Source organism: Peromyscus californicus, unplaced genomic scaffold, assembly GCF_007827085.1.
Source record: "Peromyscus californicus insignis strain IS unplaced genomic scaffold, ASM782708v3 Scaffold_3__1_contigs__length_106647218, whole genome shotgun sequence".
In the NCBI taxonomy this organism is placed as follows: Eukaryota; Metazoa; Chordata; class Mammalia; order Rodentia; family Cricetidae; genus Peromyscus; species Peromyscus californicus.
The window spans coordinates 4,493,155-4,509,537 of NW_026294551.1; the positions used below are offsets into that span (position 1 = coordinate 4,493,155).

Consider the following 16,383-nt stretch of genomic DNA (forward strand, 5'->3'; position numbering starts at 1 on the left):
GCGCCATCAAGGACAACACACTGAGAAAAACATTTATTCCATCTCCCAACTAGTCTACAGAACATGAGGGCAGGGATGTCCCCACCAAGTCCCCAGTACATTCAGTGCAGGGGTTCCTGTCCTCCTCACTAGCATCAGAGAACTGCTGGGGAATATTTACATAAAGCTGGGTGTTGTCTCCAGGCAAAGCTCCTCCCTCCCGTCAGGGGCGGGAGCAAGAAGGAAGTGATATCCAGTCCCTCTGCCTGCTCTACAGCTGTCGGGCAAGCAGCCTGGGGCCAGCTGGCACAGTGGTGACCCCAGAACACAGCACTGAGCATAGAGCCCAGCCGAAGCTGGGTAATGAACCTGAGTGAGGAAGTGAGGAGCCTAGGCCCGGCACTCCAAGGAGATAGGTGCATGGACACCCAACCTTGTCTTTGGAGGGAAAAAAAGACAGCTGGGGCTCCTGTGGCCTCAAGCTGAGCTCCGCCTTCCAGCCGAGGGGAAACTATGGCGTATGTCAAAAACAGTATACAGCAGGCACCTGCTCTGGCCGGGACGGGATCCAGGGTTATCAAAAGCAACAAGGAACAGAACACACAGCTCGGTGGTAGCGCTGGTTAAGCAAATTCAAGGCCCTGGGCGCCATCCCCAGCACTGGGGATAGGCAGAGAGAAAAGATCTAGTGAAAACCCTTTGCTAAAAAGGAGGTTTGGGTGGGTGGCGGTGAAGCCCCTTTGGGCACAGGCACTTCAGGTGTGCTCTGTCTGGCTGCAGCTAGGATGCAAAAAGGCATGGGCTCTTTGGCTGTAACAGGCAAGGGACTGCAGTTCCAGGCAGCAAACCTCCAGAAAGAAGTCCAGGGGAGAGGGGTGGCCCCAAGCACTCTCCCTGCCTCTTTACCCCGGCTGCTCAGTACACAGGGGGAGGCTGGTAGCCTTCAGTGGTCTCCACGTTCTGGGTGAAGGGTGGCTGCTGGTAGTTTTCCACCGAGGCACTGGGGTAGGAGGCGTAGGCTGTGTTAGGGTCTGGGGTGGGGTCCACATAGTTCTGAATGAAGGCATCCACTCCAACCTTGTAGCGCTGGTAGGCCAGGGAAGCCAGCATACCCTGCAGGGGAAGACCCAAGGTGTGGGCAGGGCAAGGGGACCTCCATGTCCACCGAAGCCTCTGCAGCTGCCCTCCGCAGCCCACCTACCCAGGAAAAGATGGAGAAGAAACTGAAGGCGATGGCTGCCCGTGCTGAGTCCTCTCCCACCAGCACATCTTCAGATTTGGTGACTGCCCACTGGTTGGTCAGGAAGCAGAAACCAACGAACCACAGGAAAGTCCAGAGAGCTGGGGAGACAACAGGAGGGAAGAGTTGGCCCCAGGGACGGATGGGATTCCCAGGGGCCCAGGAGGGACTCAAGGCTTTGTGCTGTGTAACCGATAGAAGCAGAGGGCAGTGGGGGCTTAGGGGTCAGCTGCTAGGTGGGATGGCTGAGTTCAGAAACCTGATGCCATGCCCTTATGCCCCAACACCCTTGAGTTTCTGAAGTCAGAATGCCTTGTGTGCCATCCCAGGGTATATGGGGACCTAGGAGAAACCTCAGGTGAGGCTCCTGATCCTGAGTTGCTATCAGCAACCCCTCCCAACAACACCAAGGCGCCTCAATTGTGAAGCCCTGGTGTGCCAGTGCCGCAGGCATACCTGAGAAGAGCAGGTCACCAATGACCAGGTACTTGCGGTCGGTAGCATTGCTTATCTGGGAGAAAAAGGCATCGACCACCAGGAAGAAGGCTGAGGCCAGAAAGGCCAGCACCCCGATGGCACTGCCGTATCGGCACGCATCCTCATTCTGGTTAAACACACAGTGTAACTGGTCAGATTTATGAGTGTTGCTGTAGCCCTCGCCGAAGATGCAGGAGAACACGATCAAGGCCAAGACCTGAGGGGAGAGGAGCGTTGATGGGCAGGTGCAGACACCTGTGGGCCAGATCCTGTACAGACCCCTCTTGGGGCCTAGAGATGAGGATCCTAGCAGGGCCTCAAATGTCTCTTTCTCTTCTGATGCCTCGTTCTGAGACTGGTATGTCAACCCCTTCTGGACTCCTGGGAGTGAGGTGAGGGGCAGGCTGTGGCCAGGGTATCATCAATTCTTCACCACCAGGGGCCAGAGGACAGACTGGGCTGTTATTTGGGAAAGGGCTATCCCCAGCTGTCTGACTACAGGTATCATCTCAGTTAGGCTTGTGACAAAAGACAGAATAATCTGCTCATCTCCATTAGCAAATGAGATTTGCGTTGAGTTTTTTGTTTGTTTTGTTTTTTTCGAGACAGGGTTTCTCCGTGTAGTTTTACTGACTGTCCTGGATCTCGCTCTGTAGACCAGGCTGGCCTTGAACTCAGAGATCTGCCTGTCTCTGCCTCCTGAGTGCTGGGATTAAGGGCGTGTGCCACCACCGCCTGGCTGTTTTTGGTTGGTTGGGTTGGGTTGAGTTTTTGTTTTGTTGTTGTTTGTTTGTTTTGGATAAAGGGGTCACCTTTAGTCCAGGCTGGACTCTGTATAACCTAGGATGATCTTGACTCCTGATCCTTCTGCCTCCACCTCCCAAATGCTGGGATTACAATCATGTACTACCATGCTTGCTTGGGGCTCCCCCAACCCTGTCCCAGCCTCATTGCTGGCAATTTGAACCTAGAGCCTCAGACATGCTGGGCAGGTGCACGATTGGTTGTTTTTGTGTTTGAGAGAGAGAGTCTCACTGTGTAGCCCTGGCCATCCCGGAACTCAGAGAACCGGCCTCTGCCTCCAGAGTGGAGTGCTGGGGTTAACGGGTGCACCACACTTGCTCCTTCTTGGCTGTTTCATCGTTAAGAGCAGTCACTGCTCTTGCAGAGGATCTGGATCTGGTTCCCAGCACCCGCATGGTGGCTCATTACTTCCTGTAACTCCAGTTACAGGTTATCAGGGGGCTGGATAACTGTCTGCTGACATCTGTGGATACCAAGCATGCACTAGGTGCACCTTCATATACACAGGCAAACACTCATACACAAAAAAGACAGGATCTGGCTCCGGCTGGCCTGAAGCCTATGGCAATCCTCCTGTCTCAACCTCCTCAGTGCTGAGATTACAGGCGTGAACCACCACATCCCATTTGAAAGAGCTTTAGACAAGATGGGCCACAAAATCACGGTGGCGAAACTCAAGAGTTTCATCCAACCCTCACCCCAACACCCTGTCCCAAGTCAATTCTACAGCATCAACCAGCATCTTCCAGAACACCCTTTAACAGCAGCCCTGGCCCCTCCAAGACTCCCCGGCTGGCCAGCCCTCTCCCTACCAGCTTCTTTGGCACGCTGGCTGCTCCCCTCCAGAGAGCTACAGCCTAGATTCCAGCCCCACACTTGTTCTCCTCAGAACAAGGTTCTTGGGGTGGTCAGATCCAGAGGTCTGTGGGCCAGGCTCAGACCCCTCACAGGAGCCAGGACGGAGGTGGGAAACTCACCAGCAGAAACTTTCCAGTTCAGAAAACAGCCCTTTTGCAATCGCCCTAGTCATTTCGCCTCCTCACACCTCAGGGCCACTGCCAAGCCCACCTCAACACGGCAGAAGGAGCTGAGTCTGGGCACCTGGCTGCCTCCAGACTCCTAGGGCCAGAACAAACCGATTCTCCCGGAACACTCTATCGGGCTGTGGAACTGAAAGTCACAAGCCCCGCCTCCAGCTGGAGATGAAGCCGGAACTCCGGACTGGGCGCTGAGTCTGGGTCAGGACTCCTGGCACTGCCAGCCTGACTGACAGAGTACAACCCGGGACGGAGTCTACTAGACTCCACCGCTAGGCTGAGAGGCTCGGGGAGCCACGGCACCTCCAAGATTCCAGGCCCAGATCCCCTGGGAGCAGTAGGCCCACCCTCAATCCCGCAGCTAAAGCCTCAGCTTTCAGAGTTTTCGTCCCAAGGTATGGACACCCGCCATATGCGCCTGGTACTAGAGGGCTCGCCCGGCGTCTGGGGAGGGAGTACATTCTGGGTGGGTTAGCAGACCTGTTGCTAGCCTCTGAGCGGGAAGGAAATCCTACTTCTGGACGCCAGGCCACCCCCCTCCTTGCACCCCACGTGGCCTCAGAAAGTCCCTTCCAGGTGAATTCCCCACGCTGGGAACCGCGGCGTGCAGGCCACCTGCTGTGGCGTGGCCCCGAAGCCCCACCTCCTGCCAGCAAGGCGACGGGCCTGCCCCCCCACCCCAGAGCACCTCGGGGACATCCCGCACCGGGGTGGCCGGGACGGGTGGTTGAGGGTGCGGCGGGGCCCGGGCCCGAGTGGCTGAGACAAGATCCGGAGCCACGCGGTGGGATAGGCGACAGGACGCACGGCCTGGAGGGGACACAGACGCGGAGGGCTGCGGGGCCCCGCGCTCTCCGCCAGGCCTGGGACCTGCGGCCGCAGCCACCTGTCGTGCTCGGAAGCCGGCGGTCCACGGGGCCTGACGACCAGGACGCGCGGCCCCGGGTCCTCTCTGGCCGACTCACCATGCTCACGAGGCGCGTCACCACCTGAGGCTGCGACACGAAGCGCCTCAGGTCGAAGGAGCCGCCCGCGTTGGCCGCGCCGTAGGCCCCGCTCTCCATGTCGCCGTCGCCGCCGAGCCGCGGATGGCCGAGAACCAGCCGGACCGCCCCGCCCGTTCTGGCCTCAGGGGCGTGGCCAGCCGGCGATTGAGGGCGTGGCCAGCCGCCGATCGAGGGCGTGGCCAGCCGCCGGGGACTCGCTGCAGAGTGCCCCTCCGTGCCTGCGGTGGTGGTGGCAGGTGCAGGAACTTGGAGCTGCGCCTGCGGCGCCAGGGTGGGGCAGAAGGGAGGAAAAGCTCACCCCTGGGAGGTCTGTCCTGCTAAGCTCAACCAGAAAGGTTCAGAGAGTCCCCAGGAAGAGAAACTCTTGGTGACCCCCACCTTACACCCACACAGTGCCCTGGCTTCTGGTCCTCTCCAGAAGACACCTGAATCCCACCAACCCAGAACCTAGGCTCATAAATGTCCAGAGCTCACCACTGTGCTCCAGATCGAAGGACTGGGGCTTAAGTTCTTGCCTAGCACATCAGAGTCCCCTGGGTTCTAACCTCGGGACAAGAATAGGATTAGGTGTGGCCCCACCAATCTGGGTACTCGGCCCCACCAATCTGGGTACTCGGTCCTCCGGAGCTAGGCCTGGGATGGGGTGGAGGACAACCCCTTTACCCATGCCTCTTGGACCTTCCAGGGAAAAGGCTCCGAAGGACAGGGTGTCTGTACATTTCTAGATGTCAAGATCATGCAGGGCAAACCACACAGTGATGGTCTCAGGAAGGGGAGGAAGAGGGCAGGAGAATAAGGAGTTCATGACCAGCCTGAGCTGTCTGAGATCCTGTCTCAAAACACACAAGCACACACACACAAATGTAATTTTAAAAATTAAATAAGATCATTAGTTCAGAGAACCCAGCTGCCCTTCCCGCCCAAAAAAATAACATTTAGAAAGGGAACCAGGTGCTTACTCTGTGAAGGGTTGTGTGCCAACCCAGGGGCTGAACTGACTGCCCAGAGGCCTCCAGACAGCCTTACATGGACAACACAAATGTATTGCCAAGGCAGACATGGCTGTTGAGGCATGCAGAGGGCTGAGAGGTGACTAGCAGACACAAAACGAGTCAGGACAAGATGACACTACTGTGGTCACTTCAGTGGGAAGGAATAATGAGGGGGGCTGGACAGTAAGGGAAGTTGAGGCAGAAACCTGGCCCACCAGAAGGGGTGCACTGGAGGGGGAAGACAGGAGTGGGCGCAAGAGGGGCTGGGCCCTTTAACCGTCTACCCCCACCCTGCCCACACTCACACAGAGACTGACAAGCTGCTGGTGAGCACAGGGCCACTCTTACTATCTAACTCCTAAAATCTGCATACACACACACACACACACACACACACACACACACACACACACATACACACATACACCGTGAGTGTTTGCTGAGGGGGTCCTGCTAGCAGGACTCTCCTGACCTCCTTCCTTCACTTCTAGATTAAAAAATAATTAGACTTAGCTGGGTGGTGGTGGCGCACGCCTTTGATCCCAGCTCTTGAGAGGCAGAGGCAGGTGGATCTCTGAGTTCGAGGCCAGCCTGGGCTACAGAGCGAGTTCCAGGACAGCCAGGACTGTTATATAGAGAAACCCTGTCTGGAAAAACAAGCAAATAAACAAAACTTCTTTCGTTACATTTATTTAATTGTTTTGTGCCTGGAGTGGGGGGCACATGTGTCATGACACATGTCCTAGAGAGGGCATCTTGGAGCCTGTGCCCTCCTTCCAGCATTGAACCCAGGCTGCCAGGCCTGGCAGCAAGCACCCTTACCCATCTCCCGGGCCCCTTTTTAGACTTTGTTGTTATTTTATTTTGAGACAGAGTCTCACTATGCAGCCTGGCTGTCTTAGAACTCACTATGTAGACCAGGCTGGCCGCTAACTTACAGGGATCTTCCTGCTTCTGCTTCCCAAGTGCTGGGAGCAAAGGTGTGCACTACTACACTCAGCTGACACCTCAATTTTTGTTTTTATTGATTTGTTTCTTTGAGACCCAGACTCCTGTACTAAGACTGATCTGATCCTCCTGCCTCTACCTCCCAAATTCTGGGGTTACAGGTATGAGCCACCACACACAGAAACTTCTCACTATTGCCAAATTGTTGATGACCCCCCCCTCTTCAGTTATGCAACCTCAATGGGGTCGTGACCAGAAGTTTAAGAAGCTGGGCTCCAGTGCACCAGTGAGCAAGCACAGCCACTGAGTTACTCAGGCCGCCAACAACCACTCACGCTGCGGGACTCCCACACAATTTTATTTCTTTGGGCCTTATACACACTAATGCTCCAGACTTCTTGGGGTGTACTACTTTTGGTACCGTGATCTGCACACACATAACCTTTCTGCCCCCACCCCCCTCCCCCAGCTCTTTTTCGCTCCAGTGATGGGTTCTTGTATAGGGCAGGCAGGAAAGCCTGGGCTCTGTCTTCTGGTCACGACCTGATGACAAGGGAGTTACAGTCCAGGTCAGGCAGACTCACCCACTCTTATGGTTTCAAGAGCATCAGTGATCTTACTCATGCTACTAAACACACCAAGTCACCGAGAGGTTACTGGCTGGTCCCTGGTCACACGGTCAGCAGGAGCTAGGCCTCTGTACCCCATTTTATAGGGGAAAACAATGAGTCTCAGAGAGCGACATGCTCTCCCAAGAGTCTGGCCACTGGATAGTCTTGGGAGGAGGGCCAAGCGGAGATATTCAAGAAGGCGGAAGTGGCCACCACCCAAAGGCCAGTAGCTGGTGCTCAGAGATCTGTGGTGCCTGGAGCCAGACCACACATAGGCCCTGGCCACTGTACATGTGAGAGATGTGAAGGCTTGGAGAGGGGAACCTGGGAGGCCTCACCTCTGCAGAAAAGGCTGGCTGGTGGGACCACTGTGGAGGGCTGTGGAGGCCAGAAGCGCCTGGACCACCCTGGTTCCTGGAGGCCCCATGAAACCCATAGGGAAGTCCCCCACCAGATGTCAGCTGAGAGCCCTGGTTAGGGTGGGGTGTGTAAGGAACATGCTAGACACTGTAGGCTTTTGGCTTTAATAAGCAGCTTCAGGTTGGGCACATGTTGTGCCTCAATGACAACCAGTCTCACAAGACTAACCTGCTGTTCCCCCTGGGGACCCTGGCTGGTCACAGAGGTGGTCGGCCACTCGCCCCACATCAAGCGCCCATGATTACCTGGTTGACCTCAGCATCCCGAAACTAATAGCTGCAATGGAGACCAGGCTGCCAGCCAGCATGCAGGTGGCTGTCACGGGCAGCTCCCCTGTAGGGTGGTAAGGAGCCTGGGTTGGCCTTGGCTAGGCAAGGGGCAAGGGAGGCACGCGGCTTCCTCAGGCCCATCCTGCCCTGGGCAGTGCAGGTCCAGCTGTTCCCCAGCCCTGACCACCTTCCTGGACACGCTGTAGGCCCCACTCCAGGCCTGGAAGGGCCTTCTCACCTGGGGGCAGCAGAACTCGGGCGCTGCTGTCGACACTGACGCTGTTCGCAGCTTCGCAGTGGAACCAGCCCGACATCTGGGATAGTGGGATGGAGAAGTTGGCCGGCTTCCCATGGAGTGGCCTCTGCTGTGCGTGTACACGCCCATCATTCCCAACCAAGCTGTAGACGATGGGTGGACTGCCTGAGGATGCCAGGCAGGACAGCTCCACAGTGGGGCCTGAGTCCCCATCGTACAGGGTGAAGTCAGCCTGCAGCTGGGACAAGGGCTCTGTCAGGGTGGGAGAGGGCAGTGCAGGTGAGATGGAGGAGCTTTTCACACTCCCAATGCATTCTCCTCCTTCTATGTCAAATGACCCCAGAGACTCCACTGTGACTGCCACCTCCCCCAGGCAGCCTGCCAGACTGCTCTCTGCACAGCTTGACTAGCATCTAGTCTGCTTGTAGTATACACTATACAATTCCATTTTTAAAATGTTCTTTAAAATGTATTTTTAAAAATTCTTTTTTGAGCCAGGCGGTGGTGGCACATGCCTTTAATCCCAGCACTCAGGAGGCAGAGGCAGGCAGAAATCTGTGAGTTCAAAGCCAGCTTGGTCTATAGAGAGAAACCCTGTCTTGAGAACAACAAAAAGGAATTTTTTCTGTCTTTCTTTCTTTCTTTTTTTTTTCTTTTTGGTTTTTCAAGACAGGGTTTCTTCGTGTAGCCCTGGCTGTCTTAGAATTCACTCTGTAGCCCAGGCTGGCCTCGAATTCAGAGATCCACCTGCCTCTGCCTCCTGAGTGCTGGGATTAAAGGTGCACACCACCACTGCCTGACATCATTGAGTAATTTTAAAAATTGTTTTGGACTAAGCTCTTACAGGGACCAGGCTAAAAATAAAAATGGACTCACAAGAGCTAGGTTCCACATCATCAAGCTAACACTGAGCAGACTGCTTTCTAAGTTCCTAAATAGTGACTTGGCTGGACACAGCAGCACGTGCCTGAAATCCTAGCCCTCAGGAATCTAGGCAGAAAATAATAAATAAATCAATATGGAAAAGGAGGCTCAGAGAGATAGTTCAGCAGTTAAGAATGCTTACCACAAAAAAAGAAAGAAAGAGAGAGAGAGAGAAAGAAACAAAAGAGTGCTTATTGCAGGCTGGGTCTACAGAGCAAGTTCCAGGACAGCCAGGGATACACAGAGAAACCCTGCATTAAAAAAAAAAAAAAAAAGAAAAGAAAAAAAGTACTTGATGTGTGCCGGGTAATGGTGGCTCATACCTTTAATCCCAGCACTCAGGAGGCAGAGCCAGGTGGATCTCTGAGTTCGAGGCCAGCCTGGTCTATAGACCAAGATCCAGGACAGGCACCAAAACTACACAGAGAAACCTCAAAAAAAAAAAAAAAAAAAAAAAAGTACTTGCTGCTCTCAAAGGACCCCAGTTTGGTTCCCAGCTCCCATATGGTGGCTACAACCACCTGTAACTCCAGTTCCAGGGGCTCTGACATCCTCATCTGGACTCCACTACACATATGTGGAGCACACACATAGAAACAAAACCCTCATACACGTAAAAAAAAATAAACCTTTAAGCTAAGGTAGGGATGTGTAGCCCAGTGAGTGGGTGCTAACCAGCCTGACACACCCAAGCCTAGAGATTAAAGGTAAGTGCTGAGGAGCAGGGTGACAGTCTAGACTCAGGACAAGAGCCACCGCTTAGAAGAATGGAGGTGCTGGAGTCTTCGGCCTGATGCACTGAGCATCCCTACTGACCAGGAGCTAGCTGCCCCATGCCTGGTCTCAGCCTCATCAGGGCAGAAGGCAACCTCCCTTGTGCCTTTCCAAGCCTCCCGGGGTGCCCTGTTATATCATCTTGCTTCCCAGGCAAAGCAACTGAGGCCCAGACATTGACTTGTTCAAGATCCCACAGCCAGCTCACAAGGAGATCCCAGCCTTCCACATGCTGGGCTTCAGACCCTGTGCACCCCCTTTTAGGCTTTGTCTTGGTGTTTTTAGGGGGTCAGGATGCTGGACTCATGGAGGCAAGCAATACTTCCTTGTTCCTATTAACAGGGAGTGACGGCTGGGGTGGAGAGGGAAGGAAGAGGGTCTGGAGTGGGTGGCGGGGGAGATGAAAGCAGATGTGGTCACTTACAGGTTGTCTAAGCAACGCCCTCAACCTCAGAGAACTTTGACTTCCACAGTGGCAGTGGGGAACCTGACTGCCTCCCCGTGAGTGTGGACGAGATCATTAACAGCGATGCCTTGATTACCAGCCCCACGTCAGAGCCCACTGAACCTTCTGGCCCCTGCCAGGAGACTCTGTCCTCTGGTCACCATGGACTGGGCGCAGCCTTGGAGGCAGGCAGTCTGCCCTCTGTCCCCACTCTGCTGCCCTCCTCCTCTCTCCCCACCCCTCCATGGATCCACATCCCACCAGCCTCACCAGCCCGCACCCTTGTACTCACTGGCCCACAGCTCCCAGTACATCTGCAGCCTGGTGCTGGGCCCATAGGTACCCGAGTGAGAGGCTGCTTGGCAGGAGTACGTGAGCAGGTCTGGGCTGGACTTGAGTGTGATGTTGATTTTGAAGGAGACTGGCTTGTAGTCGTACACGACCCTCTTTGTCACCAGGAGACCTCGGCTAGCTATGAGGGAGTAAGTGATGGGCCGGGGTGCCTCGGGGATGTCGCAGGTTATAAGCACTTGGCGGCTTTGAGGGTACACTTCCAGCACTTTGTAGGCAATGGTGATGTCTGGGAGATGAACCAGTCAGGGAGAGAAAGAGATCAAGAGGGATCAAGCAGTTTACACCTCTGCTTTGGTAATTCTTCAAAAACTTAAAATGGTCAGAGCTGGACAGAGGGCTCAGGGGCCAAGAGCACTTCCAGAAGATTTGGGTTTTGGTTCCCAGCTTATATCAGTCAACTCGCAACCACCTGTAACTTCAGGACAGGGGGATGGACATGCTCTCCTGGCCTCCAAGCGCACCTGCACAAAGATGGTTCACAAAAACTCATGCAGATACATACACACATAAGCAAATACGTTTTTGAAAGAAGTGTAAAGCTAGGGGCTGAGAGTTTATCTCAGTGGTATATAAGGCTAGCAGTCATAAGATCCTGAGTTCAGTCTCCAGCGCCATAAAAAAGGGGGGGGGGTATAAGAATTAGTGATGACTCAGATATGATACTCCAAGACACATCCTAACAGAACCAAAGACAGACTCGAACAGATCTGTCATACACATGTCAGGGCAGCTCCGGTTATGGGTACCAAGAGATGGAAACAGCTTCAGATCCTAACAGTTGAACATGAACTGTGCAAGGAATATGATTTGATCTTGAGAACAATTGGGGGTTTAGAGGTATCATGCCATGGCAGAGCCTGAGTCCAGGATGTGCAAGGCCCTTGATTTCTGGTGAAGTCAAAAGGAAGAAATGAGGCACATATTTCTTGACGTCATAGCACCAATATAACATGACTCCATGCCTGAGAATCCGGACAGGAACGAAACTGCTGTGTAAGTACACCTTTTTGGGCTGGAGAGATGGCTCAGTGGTTAAGAATGCTTGCTGCTCCAAGTCACCCAGTGGCTCACAACTGCCTGTAACTCCACTCCCAGAAGGAATCTAAACCCTCTCCTGGCTTCTGTGGGTACTGCATATATGTGGTGCACAGACAGACAGACAGACAGATAGACAGACAGACACACACACACACACACACACACACACAGAGCAGGTATGGTGTCAGTCTTTAATGTCAGCCGTTGGGAGGCAGAATCAGGCAGATCTCTGTGGGTTTAAGGCTAGCCTTGTGTACATAGTTCCAGGAAAGCCAAAACAGTGAAACCCTGTCTAGAGGAGGAGAAGGAGGAGGAGGAGGAGGAGGAGGAGGAGGAGGAGGAGCACTGTTGGAGCCCATTTAGGTTTCCTAGTGGCTTTACCCAGCAGGTCTTCATAGAGAGGATGATTGGACCATGGGCCTGAGTACCAGGTGTCTGAGCTGGTCTGCACTTGGCTGTGCTGGGGGAGGTCTTTTGCTCCACCCTTTGAGATTCCTTTAAAAACCCTTTGGCAGAGACAGGGCCCGACGGATTGGGATCCAGGCCCTCCTGAGGCTATCCTGTATTTTCTGTTTCTCTCCCTCTTTACTTCTATCTTATATTTCCTGCTGCTCCTACTTAAGAATACTCTGGGGAAAAATGAAGATGGGATGCCTACCCCCCGGAGGAGGAGGAAATAATTAACATCCCAGACTCGGACTGTATAGATAGCCCTTGCTCTACTAGACCTGAAAACTGGAAGTACCATGATCAGAAAACTTCCCGTGGGCTGGGCATGGTGACACACACCTTTAACCCCAGCACTTGGGAGGCAGAGGCAGGTGGCTCTCTGAGTTTGAGCCATCCTTGTCTACAGAGTGAGTTCCAGGACAGCCAGGGCTGCACAGAGAAACCCTGTCTGGAAAAACCAAAAAAAAAGAAAGGAAAACTCCCATGGAGGAGTCTCCTGACTGTCACAAACATCTCCTGGGACTTCCCAGCTTCTGACCACTGTACACACTTTCTTTCAGATCCTAATTCCTGCCTCAGGGGAACTTGTGTCTCCTGGTACTGCAGCTGAGTGCTGAGGCTGGGGACCCACTCCACACGCCACGGCAGGGAGTGACTGGCTGAGACAAAAGCAGGATCTTTAATTAAATAAATCTTTAAGTTAGGCTAGGGATGTAGCTCAGTGAGTGGAGAGAGAACATGTTCTGGAGCCACCTGGCCCGACACCAACAGAGCATGTTTCTTCTGTGACTGTTTAAACACTTTAAGTGCCCCCTCTTTGTGGGGGGAGTTTTTTTTTTTTTTTTTTAATTAAAATCCATTTCCAATTTGAGATACTGGACCTAATGCTAAAGTCTGAGCTTCTCTGGGCTCTGTTTGGCAGACTTTTAACAGGACTTCTGTGAGCTTGATCTTTGGGGCAGCAGGCCTTCTCAGGGTCCAAGGAAGGTGTTTGGGGCTGGACTCGGTTCACTGGGCAGGGAAAGGAGTCAAGGGCCAAACTGTGGTTACAGGTTTGTTTGTTTGTCTCCTTCCTGCATGAAGGGCAGCGAGCTTGACGGATAAAAGTGAAAAGACGAACGGTCCCTCTCATTTCTCTCTCAATCCGGTGGCCCGGAATAGAAGCTGGGTTTGCATAACGTGGGCCTTGGAAGCGCTAAGAAAGCACAGTTTGCCGCCTGAGGTGGAAATCGAAGAGATCCCGCTCCACACTGAGCCGCTGTGGTGACAGCTGCCTGCCGGGGCTGTTGTTTTCCTCTGCTTTCATTTTTTGAGACAGGGTCTCACTGGCTGTTCTGGAACTCAGCACGTAGACCAGGCTGCCTTGGAACTCACAGAGATCCTCCTCATCCACCTCCCAAGTGCTGGGATTAAAGGTTGCAACCAGGACTGGCACCCGTGCCCCCCCCCCCACTTTTTTTAAAGATAGGGTCTCACTGTAGCCCAGGCTTGCTTCCACCTTGCTGAGGATAACCTTGCACCTGTGATCCTCCTGCCTCTAACTCCCAGGTGTGGGGACCATAGGTTTTCCCCCTCAACACCCACTGATGCTCTTGATTCTAACAGCCTGGAGCACTCCCTTCTCTCTGTCCCTGCGGGAAGGGTGGCTTTTCTTTCTGTACCTGGTTTTATCCTCATGGCCTGCAACAGTGCCAGCAACCAAGCATCCTCTGAGAAGATTTGTGAAGGAAGAAGGGATCAGTCAGCCTTCAGAAGCCTCCTGAGCAGGACTCCATCAGCAGAGCTGAGCAGAGGCCATGGGCTGAGGGGACAGGAAGGCAGGACGGCTTCTGCCCAGGTACTTTCCTGAGACTCAGCCACTAGCTCTTTTTTTAGCTATGACACTAATAACCTTTTTCTTTTTTACAGAAATGAGGAAATGGTAGTTTGGTCTGTGCCTCATCCGACTGAGACCTCCGTCAACACCACCCTGCACCCTTCCTTAAGCAGAACAGAAGGGGATGCCCAGGGACGCTAGGCGAGGGACTAGACATGGAGGGGACTGCCTGCCTCCACCCTGAGGGGCACAGAGATGAGCCTGAGTGCGAAGGGAGGGTCCATGCCGGAGAGCGGAGGGGAGGAGGCAAAGGGAAATATGGAGAAGGTCAGAGGCTGTGAGCAGCTTTCCCTGACTCCCTTCCTTCCTGGCTCTGTACCTGGACTATTGGGGAGGAAAAGAGGAGGAGAAAGAGGAGGGGGGACAAAAAGAGGGAAGAAAGGAATGGGAGACAAAACACACACACACATGTATATGTATTACACACACATATATGTATATATATTACACACACATATATATTACACACATATATGTATATATCACACATATATGTATATATTACACACATCATATATACACACGTATATGTATATATCATACATCACATATATGTATGCTGTTTATATATGTATATATATATATACATATATATATACAGAGAGAGAGAGAGAGAGAGAATACTCACTCTCAGCTGCTTCCAGAGCAAAGAAGCTTAATGGCTGAGTCCCCCAGCTCCCTCCCTCACCACCCTCCTCCTCTCCTGAGGGTTCCTCCTCCAGGGATAAGTGTACACTAGAGCCGGGTGGTGGTGGCGCACGCCTTTAATCCCAGCACTCGGGAGGCAGAGGCAGGCGGATCTCTGTGAGTTCGAGGCCAGCCTGGGCTACCAAGTGAGTCCCAGGAAAGGCGCAAAGCTACACAGAGAAACCCTGTCTCAGAAAACCAAAAAAAAAAAAAAAAGTGTACACTAGAATTTCCTGGCCTTCTCTGGATCCCACCCATCAAACAGAGCTATGGGGCTTAGGGCAGGGGGAATACTGCTCCCTATGAGGACCTGGGGTCCTGTGACTGGAACTGCTGAGGACCTCTCCTCTCCACACACTCCACACCCCTCCTCTCTCCATGTGCCCTCGAGGCCTCATCTGTAGGGCTGGAGGCCAGAATTACCCATCTGGGGCCTCCCAAACCCCTCCCTCACCATCAGGAACCTCCTTCCAGCCAAGGCACCTGCCACAGCATGCAGCTCTGCCCGAGGTGTCCCCAACTAAATCCTTCTCCCTGCAGTGTGGGGGCTACTCACCTTCTGTCTGCTTCCCCGAGAGGCTGCAGGCAGCTGTAAAAGAGAAGTACAGGGGAGCTGGGAGAGGAGCGGGACAGCCTGGACAGCTTCCTGCCCAGGCTGACTCCTGACACTGAGGTCTCCAGAGCCAGTTAGCATCTCCGAGCATGACAGCTGTTTATTTTATCTTCCTTCAAACGGGGTCTCTCCTGTATTCCAGGCTGGCCTTGAACTCACTGTGTACCTAAGGGTGGCCTGGAACTCTTGACCTTCCTGTCTCCACTCCCTGAGTGCTGGGGTTACCAGCCTGCACCATCAGCCTGGTGAAAGCTCTTTTGCACACTCTCACATTTGAAATCCCCGTTGCAGGCAAGTTAATGGGGACCAGTGTGGAAGCCCACAGAGGTTTCCTGGTGAGATCTGAGCTTGCTTTACCATCAGGGCTGCATAAGACCACGGGCCTGGGTACCAGGTGTTTGGAAGGGTCTACACTTGGTTGTATCTAGCAAGGGGGAGGTCTTTTGCCTCGCCCCTTGGCATTATTATAAAAAGCCTTTTGAATAAAGTTCTGGGCTAGTGGATAAGGATCTAGGCAATCCTGAAGCTATCCTGTGTTTCTGTCTTTTTCTCTCCCCTCTATCCTTCTATCTAAATCTCTTATCCCTCTCTCCTCAAGAGTACCCTGGGGAAAAAGGTGGGGGTGGGTCCCCCACAAACCAGGGCTGGAGAGATGGTTCAGAGGGCAACATGCTTGCCATGCAAGCATCCAGACCTTAGTTCGGGTCCCCAGTTCAGCACACCCAAAAAGGGTGTGGTGCATGTTTTAACCACAGTGTTGGGGAGCAGGGTGGAGAAAGGTGGATTTCTGGGGCTAACTAGCCAGTCTAGCTGAAACTGCAAGCTTCAGGCCAGTGAGAGCCTTTGCCTCAAAAAATAAGATGAGGAGGTGATTGAAGAAGACACCTGACCTTAATGCCTTAATGTCTGGCTTCCATATGCATCCACACTGGCAACTGCACGTGTGCACGCATAAGTGCACACTCACGCACCCCCCCCCCCCCAGTGGAATCGAGGCGATGCCCTAATCCCATCATACATGCATGTGTCGTCTATGGGGCTGGTGTCAGCACCCTGCTCAGACCCCCTCACATTCTCCCTCTCTCCCTCTGGTTCTTCTGCCTTCAGCGCTCTCTCTCTCTCTCTCTCTCTCTCTAACACCCCATTCCTACTTCCTCAAGGCCGTTCCCATGGTGTCTGCAG

At 53.5% G+C, this 16,383-nt stretch overlaps 2 protein-coding genes across 3 annotated transcripts; both read right to left on the reverse strand.

The window, feature by feature from the left end:
- Positions 1-18: 18 nt before the first annotated feature.
- Syngr2 (synaptogyrin 2) lies at positions 19-6,110 on the reverse strand. Of its 2 annotated transcripts, XM_052757492.1 has the most exons (4): positions 4,503-6,062; positions 1,676-1,913; positions 1,181-1,320; positions 19-1,092 (listed from the first exon to the last, which is right to left on the reverse strand). In XM_052757492.1, exons 1-4 carry the CDS (start codon positions 4,599-4,601, stop codon positions 895-897), a joined length of 675 nt encoding a protein of 224 aa, XP_052613452.1. In that variant the 5' UTR covers positions 4,602-6,062; the 3' UTR covers positions 19-894. The 2 variants fall into 2 exon arrangements, with proteins under 2 accessions (XP_052613452.1, XP_052613453.1); XM_052757493.1 differs by lacking the exon at positions 1,181-1,320 and having other exon boundaries at positions 897-1,092; positions 4,503-6,110.
- Positions 4,666-10,770, reverse strand: CUNH17orf99 (chromosome unknown C17orf99 homolog; the record flags this gene model as incomplete). Its single annotated transcript, XM_052756203.1, has 4 exons — positions 4,666-4,762; positions 7,761-7,877; positions 7,998-8,292; positions 10,476-10,770. Coding segments are annotated over 4 exons (804 nt in total), but the record flags the coding sequence as incomplete, so codon positions are not given.
- Positions 10,771-16,383: the final 5,613 nt, after the last annotated feature.